This window comes from Camarhynchus parvulus, chromosome 3, assembly GCF_901933205.1.
Source record: "Camarhynchus parvulus chromosome 3, STF_HiC, whole genome shotgun sequence".
Classification (NCBI taxonomy): domain Eukaryota; kingdom Metazoa; phylum Chordata; class Aves; order Passeriformes; family Thraupidae; genus Camarhynchus; species Camarhynchus parvulus.
In genome coordinates this window covers 37,009,876-37,025,979 of record NC_044573.1, presented here as the reverse complement: position 1 = coordinate 37,025,979, position 16,104 = coordinate 37,009,876, and the positions used below count along the sequence as shown (strand labels likewise).

General features: G+C 36.1%; 1 protein-coding gene across 1 annotated transcript in view; it reads left to right on the top strand.

Moving 5' to 3' along the window:
• Nucleotides 1-53: 53 nt before the first annotated feature.
• The window catches only part of PRKN (parkin RBR E3 ubiquitin protein ligase), a 674,960-nt gene continuing 658,909 nt past the window's right edge, over nt 54-16,104 (top strand). The window contains exon 1 of the mRNA XM_030945351.1: nt 54-153. Within this exon, the coding sequence (XP_030801211.1) occupies nt 147-153 (7 nt within the window). The 5' untranslated portion in view covers nt 54-146. The remainder of the gene's footprint in view (nt 154-16,104) is intronic.

Sequence of the window (16,104 nt, the reverse complement as noted above, 5' to 3'; positions counted from 1 at the left end):
CGTTCAGCACCGGCCCACCCCGCCCGCAGTTGCGCGACCCCCCCCAGGGCGGCTGCAGGGGAAGTGCTGGAGCGGTGGGTGCGGCCCGCACGTGCGCGCGCGTGCACGCGTCGCCGCTTTCCTTCCGCGTGCCCGCGGCCGCCGCCATGATCGGTGAGTGAGCGCGGCAGGGAGCGGGGCGAGCCCGGATAAGGATCCGCCCTTTCCTCCCCGCCCCTTCCCTTCCGGCCTCCGCACTGCTGCCGCCGCTGTTGTCGCCTCTGCTGCCGCGTCTGCGGCCCTGGGGGCGGCGGGGGCTGGCCCCGGCTCCCTTCGCTTCCTCTGGGTCCCCGCCCGTTCCCCCTGGTGCCTCGGCAGGGCGGGGGCGAGCTGGGGGTGCCCTCGGTCTGCGGCCGCTGGTTAAACCGCGGCGGGGCCGTGCGGGACCCGCGGGGACCAAAGTGCTGGGAGGGGTCACTGCCCTCCTGTTTTACCCCCACGGGAGAGGGGCAAAAAGTCTGGCCAGGCATTGTGACTGAGGTCATTTTTAAATCGCTTTCTATTCTTTCTCAGTATATCGATTGTAAATGCTTCTCGGCAAGGTTTGTGCGATCTGCGAACTTTTTTTGGCCTTGCCAGCATATATACGTGTTATTAGTCCGGCGTGGTACCTGGTGGCGATCTGAAAAAGAAGAAACTTTTGACACCTCGTGGTGTTGGGAGTGCGACCCTTTGGTCCTTGAGCTGCTTTCTGCACCCATCCAGTGCTGGTGCGAAGCGTGACTCGGTTGTTTCAGCAGTGGGTTTTCTTCTATTCCTTGAAAGATTAATCCATACCTGGGGAGTTCAAAATTACGGGATCCGTTTTGTAACCTTCCTGTTTATTACACATTTTATCTTCCTTTGATTTTCTCCGTTTTGAGAATTATTTAAAGTAAAACCTATAAAATGCACATGCATTTTAGCAACTCTTTGCTGTCCTCAGGCTTGCTGTTTCTTCATCAGTATTGGTGTCATAGTTGCTGTCTACTCAAGATCTGATCAAGTTGAAAACCGTGCATTTTGTTGTGAAAATACATATTGTTTTTAAACTGAACATCTCAAAAGTTTCCAAGAATTCTGTGGGTCTTTCAGGCATTCATTTTTTTATTAGCAGTATATGATTGGAGGTTTATAGCTAATGTTCTTTCACCTTTGCTAAAGCTAAAAAGAAGATTATAAACAGTTGTCAAGTATTTTCACTCTGTATATATATTAATTCAAATGATCTCTTCCTAGTTGTGGAATTTTCCTTACAGGACTTTGTCATTTGAGTTACTTTTTTCTTACATAGTAGAGGACATTTTAAATTGAAGGCTTGGCTTAAGGAAAGCACAGAAGGTCAGGTATTCCACTGTTTTTATTTTGCAATGTCATCTGCTGATCTGAGGTATTGCTGTACTATATAAAATACATGTGTTTGCAGAACTGCAGTGTGTGTTTGTTTTTGAATGCTTCAGAAAAGTAAGTTGAGTGTACCTAAGGGACTGCCCATGTGGTTACAGAGCTGATGCCTCTAGCTTCATGCTGAAATCTAAATATTTACTTACTGCTCATAAATATAAATGTTATATGACTGAGGAATGATAATTTTCACTGTGGCAGAGGGAAACGTTTGTGAATATTGATTATGAAATGTACAGACCAATTAGTTGCAAATTTAAAAACAGCTTTACATGAGTTGGAACCTGCCCTGGTTTAACCCCAGCTGGCAACTAAGTAGCACACAGCCACTGGCTCACCCTCTCCTCCTCTGCCTAGCGGCAGGGTGGGGAGGAGAATTGCGGGCAAAATAAGAACAGTTTAATAATTGAAACAGAGTAATGAAAATACTGATAATGCTAATGATGATGATAATATCAATGAAAAGGAGAGAGAGGAATAAAACCCAAGAGAAACAAGGGATGCAGAATAAAATTGCTTACTGGCCAATGCCCAGCCCATCCTCCAGACCAACTCTCACCAGTTTATCTACTGGGCACGATTAGTGGTGTGGAATATCCCTGTGGCCAGTTTGAGTCAGCTGTCTCCTGGCCACACTCTTCCAGTTTCTTATGCACATCCTCGCTGACAGAGCATGGAAAACTGAAAAGTCCTTGATTTGGGCTAAGCGCTATTTAGCAGCAACTGAAACATCAGTACCAACATTATTCTCATACTAAATTTGAGATGCAGTATTGTACCAGCTTCTAAGTTGAATTAACTCTATCCCAGCCAAAATCATGACACCCTCCCCCACCACCCCAAAATAAAATAATTTTCTTCAAAGTATGTGACATGGAGACCTAGTCTGATATCCTGCTTTGAGAATTTCTGAAAACTCTCCTCTAAACATGTGCAAACTGGGAATGCCGTAACAAAAATTGGCGCAGTAGGGCAAGGGTGAGATAATCTGCCCATTTTTTTAACCTGAGTATTCAAAAGAATTTTCCTATGAAACACATGGTATATTTTCCAAAATGTTTCACAGTTTCATACCTATAGAAATGTCTTATGTTCTCATAAGTTAATGCCATAATGTAGTTGTACACATGATAATTCCTTTAATTTTTTTTTTTATTTTCAATCTCCTTTCTTTTTTCTCTTCATTTCTCACAGACCAGGTTGTGCACATTCAGGTTCCTTAAATGGTAATTTGAATCTGGACTGAGCTAGTTAAGTGGCATAGCTTGTCATAGCTCTACTTACTTAGGGACATGGGAGGCTTGGGGAGTTGTTTGAGGTGGGTTTTTAAAGTTTATTTATTTAATTTATTTGTTTACATTGGATCAGCTGAAAACTGCTGTTACTGGAATGGAAGTGAAAAACTGCAGTTGCATTGGCTGATCTATTTCCTAGTCAGCAGCTCTGGCAATAATGTCACATTCTTGAACACCTGTTCTGGGGGGGGAAAATAAAAAAATAAAACTGATTTTGAGGGACGATCCTGGGACAGCTTTGTGGAATTTTTCAGAAAATATCTCTCAAAAAGCAAAAAACCAAGGAGAAGGCCCTAAGCCTTAAGCAGAAAATATCTCTCAAAAAGCAAAAAACCCAGGAGAAGGCCGTAATGTAGAAGATGGGCTCTATGTAGTTAACAGCGGCAGTTCAGCATTTCTGTGGTGAATGAGAGATGAAGGTGGTGCTAGCGACAGGTTGCGAAGGGCTTTGACAGTGAAATATGATTCATCCAGCAGTAATCAAGTTAAGGGAGAATGGGAGCCTGGGTGAAAGTTTTAGCTATCTGGGTGACCGATCACTCTGTGTTGCACCCTTTTTCAGTGTGTTAGTAATCTACTTTCTACATCAGTATTTCTCATTGATATGAAAATAACCTTGAGGAAGCAAAATAAGAATAAACCCTTTCAGAATTTCCCAGAATATATTTATATGCGTGGTACTATTATAATAATGGTACTAATGTAGCAACCAAAGGAAAAATAGTTTAGAAGTTTTGTACCTAGATATTTTGATCCCATGCTGCAATTTTGGGTATTTTTTTCTTCTGTTGGCATTTTGGTGTTCTAATGCTATGGATAGTTGGACTACAATACTGGAGTTATAGCTCAAGTTGTAGCTCACAAGCATGTGGAATAATCTGGCTGATAGTTAGTTTGATTAAACAAAACCTAAATCTCAGAATATCAAAGGCTACTTGCATTTCAAATACATGACCTGTTTTGCTCAGTTTGTTTTGAGCCTTTTTCCCTTCTCCTACGGTCACTGTATTGGACTGCCTGAACAGAATTGCATCATGAAACAGTTTTTGTTTTACTGGAATTATGTGTTAATGATTATTTTCCTACAAAATGCTTTGTTATTACTCTGTCAGCAAGGTGTTATAAAGTTACTATCATTTGAAGTAAGATATCTTCAAAAGACAGCTGAGTTTTGCTAGATACGCATAAGTATTCTGGATTTTGTTGTTTCCATGAAGGGAGGTGAGAAGAATTTTTGCTTGGGTTTCTTTTTGGAAGACGGGTAGTAAGGGGGAGGAAAAGTACGGTGTGTCTTTTTGCTTATTTGGTATTTTTGGTCGATTTTTTTTCTTTTTAATGATGGCAAAATAACAGTATTATAATATCAAGACACTGGAGACTAACTAAGCAGGGGCTAAGGATATTCTGATGCAGTGTTTTGAATTTTTCAGAGAGGGCGCTACAGAAAATTGATGTGGCAGTTTCTTTAAATTATTGCCCATGCTTACTTGCATGTAATGTGTAAATAGAGAATCCAATGCCCGATGCTTTTGTCCAGCCTATCTGTGCGATGAGAACGAAGTTAAGAGTTTCAAATTACACTCATTTTGAGAAACAACTAGGAAAAGGCCTTTGCTAACAAAATATGGAAATTGAAAAAAAAAATATTTTGGACAGCGTAACAGCAAACGCTACTCATTAAGAGTCCTTGCCAAAGTAAAACATGTCCTTGGTAGATACATTTAAAGCTAAAGACAATATTTTCTTCTGTTGTGATAACATTGCTTCAAGAGGTAGAGTAGTTTTCTTATTTGGAAACACATGTATCCCCATTAACTGAAATAAGTTTGTTGGGCTACCACACCCTGTGTCATGGAACTCGCAGTTGTATAAATGGTCTGGCCACAGGAGCAAACAATACTGAGAGTGGTGCAGATTTTCCAAGTTGCTATATTTAGGAGAAGCCCAAAGGAGAATGAAATCATTAGTGGGAAGTTTGTTACTTTGCCAGACAGGTTTATGCAAAATAGATAAATTAAGTATTTTCAGTCAATTGTTGTTGTTGCTATGTACTGGATATAAGTATTGTTGGACTGAAAATCAGCTTCTAACACAAAATGCAGCCAGTGATATATGAAGTTTTCCATTAAAAGAAGAAAAAAAAAGTAATGTACGAGAGGGGCAACTATATAGCCAGAATTCACAGAAAGCCACTACAATCTGTTTCCACCTTGGAGATAATTCGTTGGCAAGCTTTACTGCTTTACTTGGTTGTTTCGCAACCCAATTTCTTCTTTCTGAACTGCAGTGTGGGTGGGGCATCTTGCAAATGTTTGTGCTTTATGAGGACTTCTAATCATAAGTAACTAAATTTTAATATGTTTCGTAAAATCTATAATATTCTTATAATTTTTCAGTTTCCAAATGTTGTTGTTCAGGTCTCTCCCAGTCCTTCTGAATTTTGATCAGTGCTAAAGGAGCGGAACGATGGATGACCTTACAAAATAAGGATAAAAATCCATCAGGTTTATCTGATGTACAAAAATGCATCAGTACCCTTTTGCCTGTTTCTATTCTTGAGGCTGGACAAGATGGAGAAAGAATTATTGTGCACTTTTTGAAGCAGACTGAAACCTGCCTGATTGTACTAAACTGGCTTTTAAGCAGTAGCTCTTGTGTTTCATCTCTTTTCTTAATCAGCATGTTCATGTCTACATTGGTATTGTTAAAGCTTGACCCAGGAGAAATTGTAGCATCAAAGCTGGTTTTTGAGGCGTATGGAAATAACTGAAATATTTGCCATGATATTCCAAATTCTCTTAAGATGACAAGAGACAAAGAATCATTTAAGTTCTCCAGCTATCACTCAAATATTAAATTTTATGATCGCGATCTTAAGGGTCAAAATAAATGAAGAATTAATCATAAAACTGCCTTTTATTTCATGCCCTTGAGCAATTTGTGCAGTGGTAGCTGGTATTCGTGCTGATAAACATGCATATTTTCTTAAACAAGGCAGTTTTATTAATGATTTCTCATTAATTCAGACAAAAGATTGCATAAATAACTTGTCACAATTATGATGCATTAAGTACACATGGTGGCTTTATGTGGTGTCTTTTTTACAGTGACTACATGCCTATAATGGATAAGCTGTAAAGTCATCAACAATTTCTTCTCCATATATCACAATGCTTTCCAAAACAGTGGCACCATAAATTATGTGCTTCAGAGAAATTAACTCTGCTAACTGTTTTCCTGTTTTTTTATTTCTAAGTAGTTTGGTTTTTTTTAATGGCAAAAGCTTTCTCTTGGACTTCAGAACTGTTTGAGGCTGTTTGCAGCATATAACACCTCTATTCATGCTAGCAATTTCAATGATGGAAATTTTAAAACTCTGACTCTAAAACTATTCAAAAGCTTTCGTGACCTCTGATGATCTCTGAATTTATAATATTATATGTCAGTATTTTCTTCTCCATTTACCTTTGAAATAGGGAATACAATGACAATGAGATACACATATCTAAAAGGTATGATGGATCATTGTCCATTAAATATGTCTGTGATAGTGGTCACAAGGGCTCCTGAATTGGGGAAGAGACGAGAACGTTGACTCCATGTTCAGAAGGCTTGATTTATTATTTTATTATATATATATATTACATTATAACTATACTAAAAAGAAATAGAAGGAAAGGTTTCCTCAGAAGCTAGCTAAGCTAAGAATAGAAAAGAAAGAATGATAACAAAGGCAGCTGGCTCTGACAGAGACCGAGAGCCAGCTCTGATGTGAGTGGTCACCGGATCCAAACATCCACAGGAGACCAATCACAGACTCACTTGTTGCATTCTACAGCAGCAGATAATTATTGTTTACTTCTTGTGGCTGAAAATTCTCAGCTTCAGCAGGAAAAATCCTAAGAAAGGATTTTTCATAAAAAGGAAGTCTGCGACATATGTCCAAAATAAATTGTCTGGATCCTGCAGTTTTTACCATACCTCTTGGCTGTATTCCTGTTCTGATTATTGAGGAAGACTTGATTTTCTATTCTTGGCTGGTTTGAGCTAAGTTGAAATTATGAAAGGAAGGTGGTTACCAAATGAACATCTTCAACAAGTGCCTTGCTATTAATGTCTTCCCTTTTTAACCCTGATTTTGGAATCTGACCTATGGGATTGTGTGTTTATTTTCTGAATATGTCAAAAGTTCTTTCGTTATGCATTATTTGTCCCTATAGCATAGATCTGTTGTTAAGAAAACAAGAAAAATATTGTGTGTGCTTTGTTTTATTCCATGGGTTTTATTCTTCTTTTGACATTCCCTTGTGATTTGGAGACACAGTTTCTTTTTACCTTGAAGCTCTAAGCCTAGACCCTTTGGCCAAGAAAAGAAAAAAGAAAGGCATTAAGAAGTTGATTTATTGTTTAAGAATTTCTGAAGCTGATAAAGATGAATGAGGATCCTAATTGAGGAAAGAGCTTGTCATTACATGGCAGTTTAAAGGACAGCAAGGTTATAATGTATTAATGTGTAGAAAATGAAAGTACAGCATTTTAGAGAGCAGTTGCAATCAGAAGCTGTTGATTGTGCTGTTTTTTGTGAAGGCGGTATGAACAATGTATCTGTTGCCACAAAAGTTGGACATCCTCTTTTGCTTTAGTTTTTCTGCTGAGAGTGGGGTTTTGTGTATTGTGTAAAAGTAGGCTTGTGCACTAAGCTTGCTGTTGATGACATAGAAGGGCACTGACGCAAATTCATTTGCATTTGTAAATTGTTTGTGATACATAAAAACCACAAACAAGAAAAGCAAAGTTGTCTTTCCAGTAACAAAAATGTTCTTGCTTTGTTGACCAGTGTTGTGATGATCAGTGTGAGTACTGTTTTGTTAAAACTCAAACTTTTCTATATTATGATGTAGTTTCCCTACTTCCTTTTATTTGTTTGGTGGGGTTTTTTTTTGTTTGTGTTTTTGTTTTGTTTTGTTTTTTTCAATGTCTTCCTGTCTGTACTACTGTTTCTTATATCTTATTTAGCATTTCTAAATGTCTTGCTCAGTGGTGAATTTCCCCTTAGTTCACTGATTCCTTTTTAAAAAAAAACCTAAATTTAGCCAATAAAACTGTTTTGTGTCAGATCTAGTACTTCAGATTTAATAACTTTCAGTGTATAGAGCTAAGGGTATTTAGCTAAATTCATAAGAATAAGAATCACAAAAAGCTGAGATGCCTGGGCTTTTTTAGGCCCATTGTGTGAGTTATTTCTCTAAGACATCCTTTCCATCAGAAGAAGCATTTAGACCCTCAAAGTTCAAGGAATAGTGGTCAGCTGCTTTTTGTCATAATAATTTTACATGTGTATTTTCATTTTTTTTATATGTGCCAATCCAGTAACGTTTTGGTAGTGTACTTTGATGTAATGGAAAAATTATTTTCCATTTTCTTCATTGGTATTAAACTAAAGGACTGTTCATGATACAAATAAAAGTGGCTCATATTGGACATCATATTGCGTCTCTGGCATATGGTTCTCCTTTCAATTTTATTTTTTTTTGATGAGCTGAAATATTTTTGGTACATTTATGTTTACATTTTTTCCCTTTTCTGATACAGTGTCCTCTGTGGAATAGTCTCAGTGGAAACATATGTTCAGAACTTCAAAGTAATTACACTATTACTAAAAGCTTCATAATTAGATTACTGAAACTAAATGTTGAAAAAATTTGATTTTCTTTTATCCAGTCATATCAATTTCATTCCAATCTGCTTTCTGGCTGATTGAAGCAACATGGTAGGACAAAGTCAAAGCCTGAGGAGAATTTCTTAAGTCTGGCATAGACCAGTTCCTGAAGAGGAAAAGGGCAGTTTAGAGCAGTGCTTAGTCTGAGAGCAAGATTTAAAAAAAAGAAAACACATCCTGCCATTTTAACAGTAAATTTTTAGTGGTAGGTACCTCTACTTGGCAGACTGGATTGGGACAATTCAAGCATGAGCTTCTCTCTCTATATAACTGACCCTATTTCTCAGAAGTAATGGGTCCTGTTTGTGTCTAAGCTACTTTGTTTACAAAATATTGCCCTAATTGCCTGTTATCTTTCTTTAAGAGTGAATTAGTTGCTGTGATGAAATGGGTGTACCTTGTATTGAAATAGCTGTTTACTGCCAGGAACAGTTCAGGGCTACAGTCTAAGATATTGATGCAACAACAGCAAAAGCAAAAAAAACCAACCCAACAACAAAAAACCTAGTTCTTTCATTTGCTCTAGCACAGTTCGGGCACAGTTCTTTAGAAATACTTAGATGTACAAGAAGTCGTCAAAACCTGTAACTGTAGAACTATACCTCATCTATCTTCTTTTTTTTTTTTTTTTTTTTTTGTAGCTCATCTGGAAAATATGGGGTCTTTTAAGAACAGGAGGTGTTATCTTAATGCTCCTGAACAAAAACAGTCTGAGACCTAACAGTCTTAGGTCTCACAAGGCCCTGGTGTATTGGTCTGTTGACTTGCTTCATATTTTTTCTTCAAGCTGTATGAAGCTATAGGCTAACCTTTAAGTTGATTCTTTTTTACACACTTTACATAATTTTAGAATATTTTATTCACTACCTTTGCTACTGTTTGAGGTTTGGCTTTAGCCTGATGTGTGCTTTATGTAAGCAGTTGGTGTTCTGAGGCACATAAATTCAAAACTTGGTTAATGATTAATGTTTTGAATTTTTAAATTTTTGTCGTTTGTTTTCATAGTCTACTTTTCATTCTACCTGCCCTTATTATACACAATGAAATAGCAGATGAAGCTGAAAAGTTTCTTTTACAGTACTTCTAACAATTTCCATTAGAATTATCTTGTTGGAAGCAAATATCCCATCTGGTTTACTTTTTAACACAGCAAAACTCCATAGTGAGCTGTGTGCTGGAGCCTGGCTGAATTCCATACACTGAGACTCTTGGCCCTAAAGCAAGATGAGCACAATCTGTTTCCCTTATTTCTAATAAAGGAAAAGGAGAGTTTTTTCATTTGCTTCTTTGTTGCACTATGTTTACATTTTATGCCTCCCTTTCTTACAATAGCTGCTTTCCTGCTGTTATCCTTTTTTTTTTCAGTACAGGTAAAATGAAAACACATTACAGCCTTATAAAAGTAGAGTGCTGCTCTGAAATAACGTTAAAACTCAAAATTTTCAAGTATGGAATGGTGCTTTGACCACATCAATCTCATAAAACACCTGAAGCTCAGGAGAAGTGCTTCTGGAGCTTTTTCTGTTGTCTTGTTCCTCAAATAAATACAGGACTTAAGTAACATATACTAAAATCAATCAGTCACACAGCTGATCCTAGCACTGCTCCTAAAGTCTACCTGTGCTGTCCAAATTCAGCTTCCTCAGCTCATAAATTTATGTGCCCATTTGTACCTGAGAATTATTGAGTCACATATACTTAACACCAGCTGATTTTACTATGGGTGTGACTCTGCTTAGGAATTATGAAGTTGCACCTCTGAATTAGGCTCAGGATTAAATTTGCTGTTTTTTGTTATAGATATGGCAACAAAAATAATTCCACATTTAAAAATAAGCTTCAGATACTTTAAAATTGTACTTAAAACTATACAGTTATTGTAATATTACATCAAATAAGTTAATATTTGCAGTATTAATATACTGTCCCTTTTGCAGAGATTTTGAATTCTTGGGTAATATTCTGATGGAAAGTCATGTAACTTGCACTAAAGTGAGCATGTTGTTTTGGCATACTGGCTTCTTAAAATTGTGTCATGAATACATCTTTGATGTTTCGTTTTTTTATTTTCAGTTGTGCAGAGTTTTACATTAAAAATGCCAAGTAACACTCAAATACTACAAATAATCCTTGTTTGTGGTATCAATTTTATTTGGTGACAGACTTAAAATGTTTCTCATGTTGTACTCCATTTCTGAAAGCCTGGAATTTCCTTACTTTCTTCTGTCAGTGACAACAGTTGCAACATATGCTGTCCATTCCTGATTTTTCAATATTAAGAAGTCAGTAGTTCTTTTTAATGTAAATAAAATTGAAAAAAATTAAGCACTCTCAATGGGTAATAGTACAACTATTGCTGTAATTCTGGTAAGAACCTAAGCTGTCCTTGTGTAACACTGTGTGCAATGAGTATTTAGTGTCAATTCCTGATTCATTTCACATGTGTTATTTTAGAACTGTTCATATAATCAGTTTCCTGAACTAGGAAAGCAGAGAGTGGGTTATAAACCAATTTAGGATAAAATTGCAACATATAAAAAATGTGATAGTTGATTTCATGTGAATAAAGCTTTTGAAATTTAGTTTAGTTCTATACATGAATTAAAAGAGGCAACCCTTTGAGGATAAGGGACTGTGCACAGGGAGACTTTTAATTTACTTTGCCAATTGTGCAAAGGGGGCATTATGATAAAAAAGTCAAAATGTATGGTTTCTTGTTCATTTAATCTACATGAAACTGTTGTGCATATCTACTTGCTGTGTGTTGTTGCTAAAGAAATCAGACTGTTAACAGTGATGTTGCAGTCAAATAAGACAATGCTGATTTCTTAGAAGGAAAGTTTGGATCACTTCTATTGGTTTCCAGCTGGATTTAAAAAACAACTATCTTAGAGGAAACAAGTGACTTTTACAAGGCTTCTCAAGTGTTTCCTCCATAAGACAGCAACGAAGTTCTTTTATCCTTGGTGTTTATGTCAGAAAATACAACCTTCCTGGGCTATTATGTTACTGAGGAGGGAGGGGGAGAGAGAGAGACAGAGAGAGAGAGACCTTTTATTTTCCCCAACATTATCAGGACCAATTCATCTAAAATTTGTCTTTAAAAGTATGGAGATAATATATCTATGGAATGATGATGCAGATACAAAGACTGCCTCCTTCCTTCTGTTTTGAAAGTACGGCAGTGAACCACTTAGGCCCATGCACCTCTGAGGCTTTGTCTTTTCAAGCTTTTTATCTGTGTTGGAAACTGACTGCAAATTACAACAAGCCACTCACTAATACCTTATTCTTAATACCAAAATGTGGTTTGGGGAGGCAGGGACAAAGCAGTTAAAACACTGTGTTCTCTTGCTGCTTTAAAACTTAAAGATAGATTTTGAATTTTCATACAACTAGCATTTTTGTGCATAGGGCATTATTTTACTCAGAGAGCAGACTAAGCTTTTGAAGTGGACTTCCTTTCTTTCTACACCAGAATTAATTAAGTTTGTAAGGATAGAGCTGCTTTTTCCATAGTGGTTTACTGATGCATCAAAGCTAATTTTGTTCCATTGAGTAAATTACAAAATGAGTATGTAGTCCCTATCCTAATGTATTTATATTGAAGGCCATTTTTTCCTGAATCTGTCCATCTTAGTTAGCCATGTGCATTGAAATCCAAATGTTAGTAATACATGACATAATTCTGTAAGAACCATCTATTATGTGACCATGAAGAATGAAGTCTTGTGGTCTTTATGTATCATAATTGGTGGCAGTAACTGCTTTATTAGTAGGTATTTTTTACTATAGCTAAAAGTGTTCCAATTCCAAATCATAATATTTTTGCATCAGAGATATCTTTAATGGGATATACTTAGTTTAATCCTTAATTGAAGTAAAATATTCTTGTTAAAAGGGTCTATTTCAGAGTAATGACAGCATAAATAGCTCTTATGCCATATAGCTAAATGAATGGAAATGTGACATTTCAAATCTGCAGATAAAGCAAATTTCATTAGATAGACAAAATTTTCTTAGTTTTACTTATCTGTTAAATTAACATCAACTTTTAGAAAGGAATGTGGAATTCCAGATTTAGCCTGAAAATTGTAAGGATTTAAATTCTTTAGGGCTTTTAGAGTCCCTGGGTTCATGGTAGGTGGCTTCTCATTTTGATGGTAGCACTGTTTATCTGACTTTCCCTGTTATGTTATTTCAATAGGAATGATGCCCTAGGAGTGATGCCCCTGTAGTGAACTAAGGAAGTTGCCATGAATTATTAATAAAAAGCCGAGTTGAATGTGATTTTATAGCCCCTTAAGGAGTTGGAGTAATGTACTCTGTAAAACTATTCAGTTCACCTGATCTTGACACTGGAAGCATCAAAAACATATTTCTACCTGTTCACACTAAAGGGGGGAAAAGGTGACTTGGGAATGTATCATTTTGTGCATCACTGTTTAGCCCTCAATAATTTTTAAAAACCACTAATGTCTTAATTCCAACCAGTAAGTTGGAAAACAGTAAGTGCATGAAGAATTGTAGAATTGATGAAATGCACAAAATTTGTTGCCATTTTGAAGACCTAATAATGAATTTTTATCTCTAGAATATTACTTTTGAAATGACTGTTTAATAAAATGAGCTTTTTCATACCTTTATTAATATTTGGCAATATTTCCATATTTTTAATTTCTTTTTAATGATTTGCCACTTCACTGTTTAACTTAAAAGCATAATGATCTTTAATATCCAACTTTAATTTGGCTGGTCCCTAAAAAGTATAATTAAAGAGTTTGTGTGTTCAGCACTATCTACCTCTTGGTGGCTGCTGCCTCACCTGCAGTAGAGTTGGTACTGGGCAGTAACCATCTTAGCAGTGCAAGTTTGTCCAAAATCTGTTTAATTTTCTCATAAAATGCTGAATGTTTCACGTTGTGTGCATTAGTTAATGTCATTTATAATGGCTCTTGACTGTAAGCTATTGTTACATAAATGTTGTGAATCAAATTTTGATTTTACTGCAGCAAAAACTTACACTTCTTCTTAAGCTACTTAAATTTTGATAATATGGTGTAGTTTATACATATATTAGAAATAGGTATATTTCTTAGAGAGTGAGCAGTCATTTTATAATATATCTAGCTTTGCTGGGATTTCTATTCTGTCTGTTTTTACAGTATATTACAGCTTCTAAGTTTCAAAAGCTATATTCAATTTTTTCACATTACTCCTCCATTTACAAATGTGATTAAACTTCTAACACATAAATCAACAATACTTCAAACAGTAAAAACTCTCATTTAAGAAAAAAAGTTACCCTGTGTTGGTGTTAAGGGAAACACTACGGTTTGGGCACCGTTTAGGATTTTCTTTTCATTGTACTAAATTTTTCTTTAGTAAAGATACATGAACTTTCAGGTATATGAACTATTCTATACAACTCCACTGCATTTGCTTTTTTCACAAGTTGCTGTTTGGTTTAGTTTGAGTTCTTTCTGAGGTTTCCCAGTTACAGCAGAAAACTGTTACTTAAGCTGCAACTGTTTAGATTCTTTTCAAGTTCAGAGTCTAATATTCCAGAACATTAAAAATTGGTTTCTAGGTAATATGTTACACTGAAATGCAGTAGTTGTAAAGCTGGCACATATTCATCTCTGTTGCCCAGATTCTAAGTAGGCAGGGAGCTTCTGGCCAAAGACGAGCTCGGAGATGGGCTGGAATAGCTCAACACCACAGCCTTTGTTAAGGGACTAATCTTAAAAGTATTTGTCTGTGATGATGGCAGGAGAGATGGAATTGTCCCACTGGAGAATCCTTTGGATTGTGAATTTTGTTTCTTTCTTCAATAACTATTATTTTAAGACTATGTATTTATTTTGTTATGGGTCTTTTCATTATATGGTTTCCCTTGGGTTTGGGATGGCAGATTTCTTTTGTGTTATGTGTTTCATAGTCAAAAGATTTGAGAAGAACTGCAAAATTAGGTATGTTTGTCTCTTTATGCCAAAACACTGAAGAATAACTTATGACTATAAGATTGTATTCTTTCAAATGCAGCTAACGTCATGTACCTGTGTGCTTTTCTTGAGTAGTTGTATTGATTTCAGTGAGGGGAAATGCTACAACTATACAAATATAAACAGCTTTTAGATTTTCAAAGAGGTGAAAAATGCTGAAACGTCTTAGTTGCTGTAACATTTGGTGTAAGAGTGTATTAAAGCAGAGAGCACATTAAAATTGGGTATTGTTTTTATAGGTTAATGTTGTTTTAATTGAATAAATTGTAAAATAGCAATGTTTAAAGGCAAATATTAGCTTCACTTTCTTTTTAAGAAAAAAGCACTGTTCGTATCAAATCAGAGGTTTCTGCTAAAAAAAGTGTTTCTAAAACATACGTTGTTGCAAGATAAGAATATAATTACATGTGTGCTTTGGACAGTCATGTTCGCAATCTGGAAAGTGAATTAGATTGTACCTTTGTCTTGTTGCTGAAACAAATCTGCTATAGCCTCAGAGTAAGGCCTGAGAGAAATCAAGACAGTGAGGTCAATAAAATTCGTGTACTTCAGCAAATAAAATCAGTCTGGTTACCCTTCATAATATATTGGTTAAATGTACCCTGCTTATTTGAAACAGAATCTATTAATTTGGGATTGATTGGAGCATCTTCACACACTGATAAGGGTAAATGTAGAAAATTAAATTGAATGTGCAGTGTGAAATATATAAGTGAATATAAGCTGCAGAACATGTTACAACCAAAGACACTTTTTCTTAAGCATGGTGCATGTAGGTAAACATCTTTAGTTAAGTTTCCTTATTTATTAAGGAAATTCATAGTTGTTAAGTTGTAAGAATAGTAAGAGTGTAAGTGTAAATGAGTTTGTTACTAACCTCTTTGTTGAAGTCTGAATCACTTAAACAGTACCTGCTTTTGAATAGGTAAGTATGTATGATGCCAAATAAGGGAAGAAAAAACTATTTTTAAAAACATGGGTATATTAATTTTTTTTTGTTGTACTACAATTCCAGGATAGACTTAGAATAAATTTTAGTTTGTTTCTGCAGAGCTTCTGTCTCATTCAGTTTCCATTCAATGTGGCACTGTAATTTCTCCTTATTGTCTCAGACTGTGCCTACCTTGTTGCGTCCTGTTGAAATCTGATTTGAAATTGGTGTATATGATCTTGTCTTTGATGATAAACACCATGGTAGTGGAATTTCTCCTAATCATTCCATCACTCCTTGAAACTGGCTTTATTTGCTTTTAATATTTTGTTATTGGAATATTTCTTTCTGTATACTTAAAACCCAATAAAGAGAAAAGGAATTGAATCAAGGTCATTCAATAGGAAACAACAGGCAATCTAAATAATGAACTGTCCTATGCAGCTTGGTTACAATATGCAGTCTGCTTATGCTCAGCCATAAGCCACAAAGCCACATCTGTAAGTGTCATTTTAGTGTCATGCAAAGAAAGGCATAAGTAGCTGGATTTGATACATTTTTCTTTTTTAAACTTGAAAAATAAAAAAAATACCCCTACTCTAAGAATTCTGGCTGTGAACTCTTTTTTTTGTCACTGGAATGGTTATGGAGCTGTGTGTCAAACTTCAGGAGAAAAGTAGTTTTAAAGTGTCAGAAGTGTATAATGAAATCTCAAGTGCTGTTCAGAAGGAT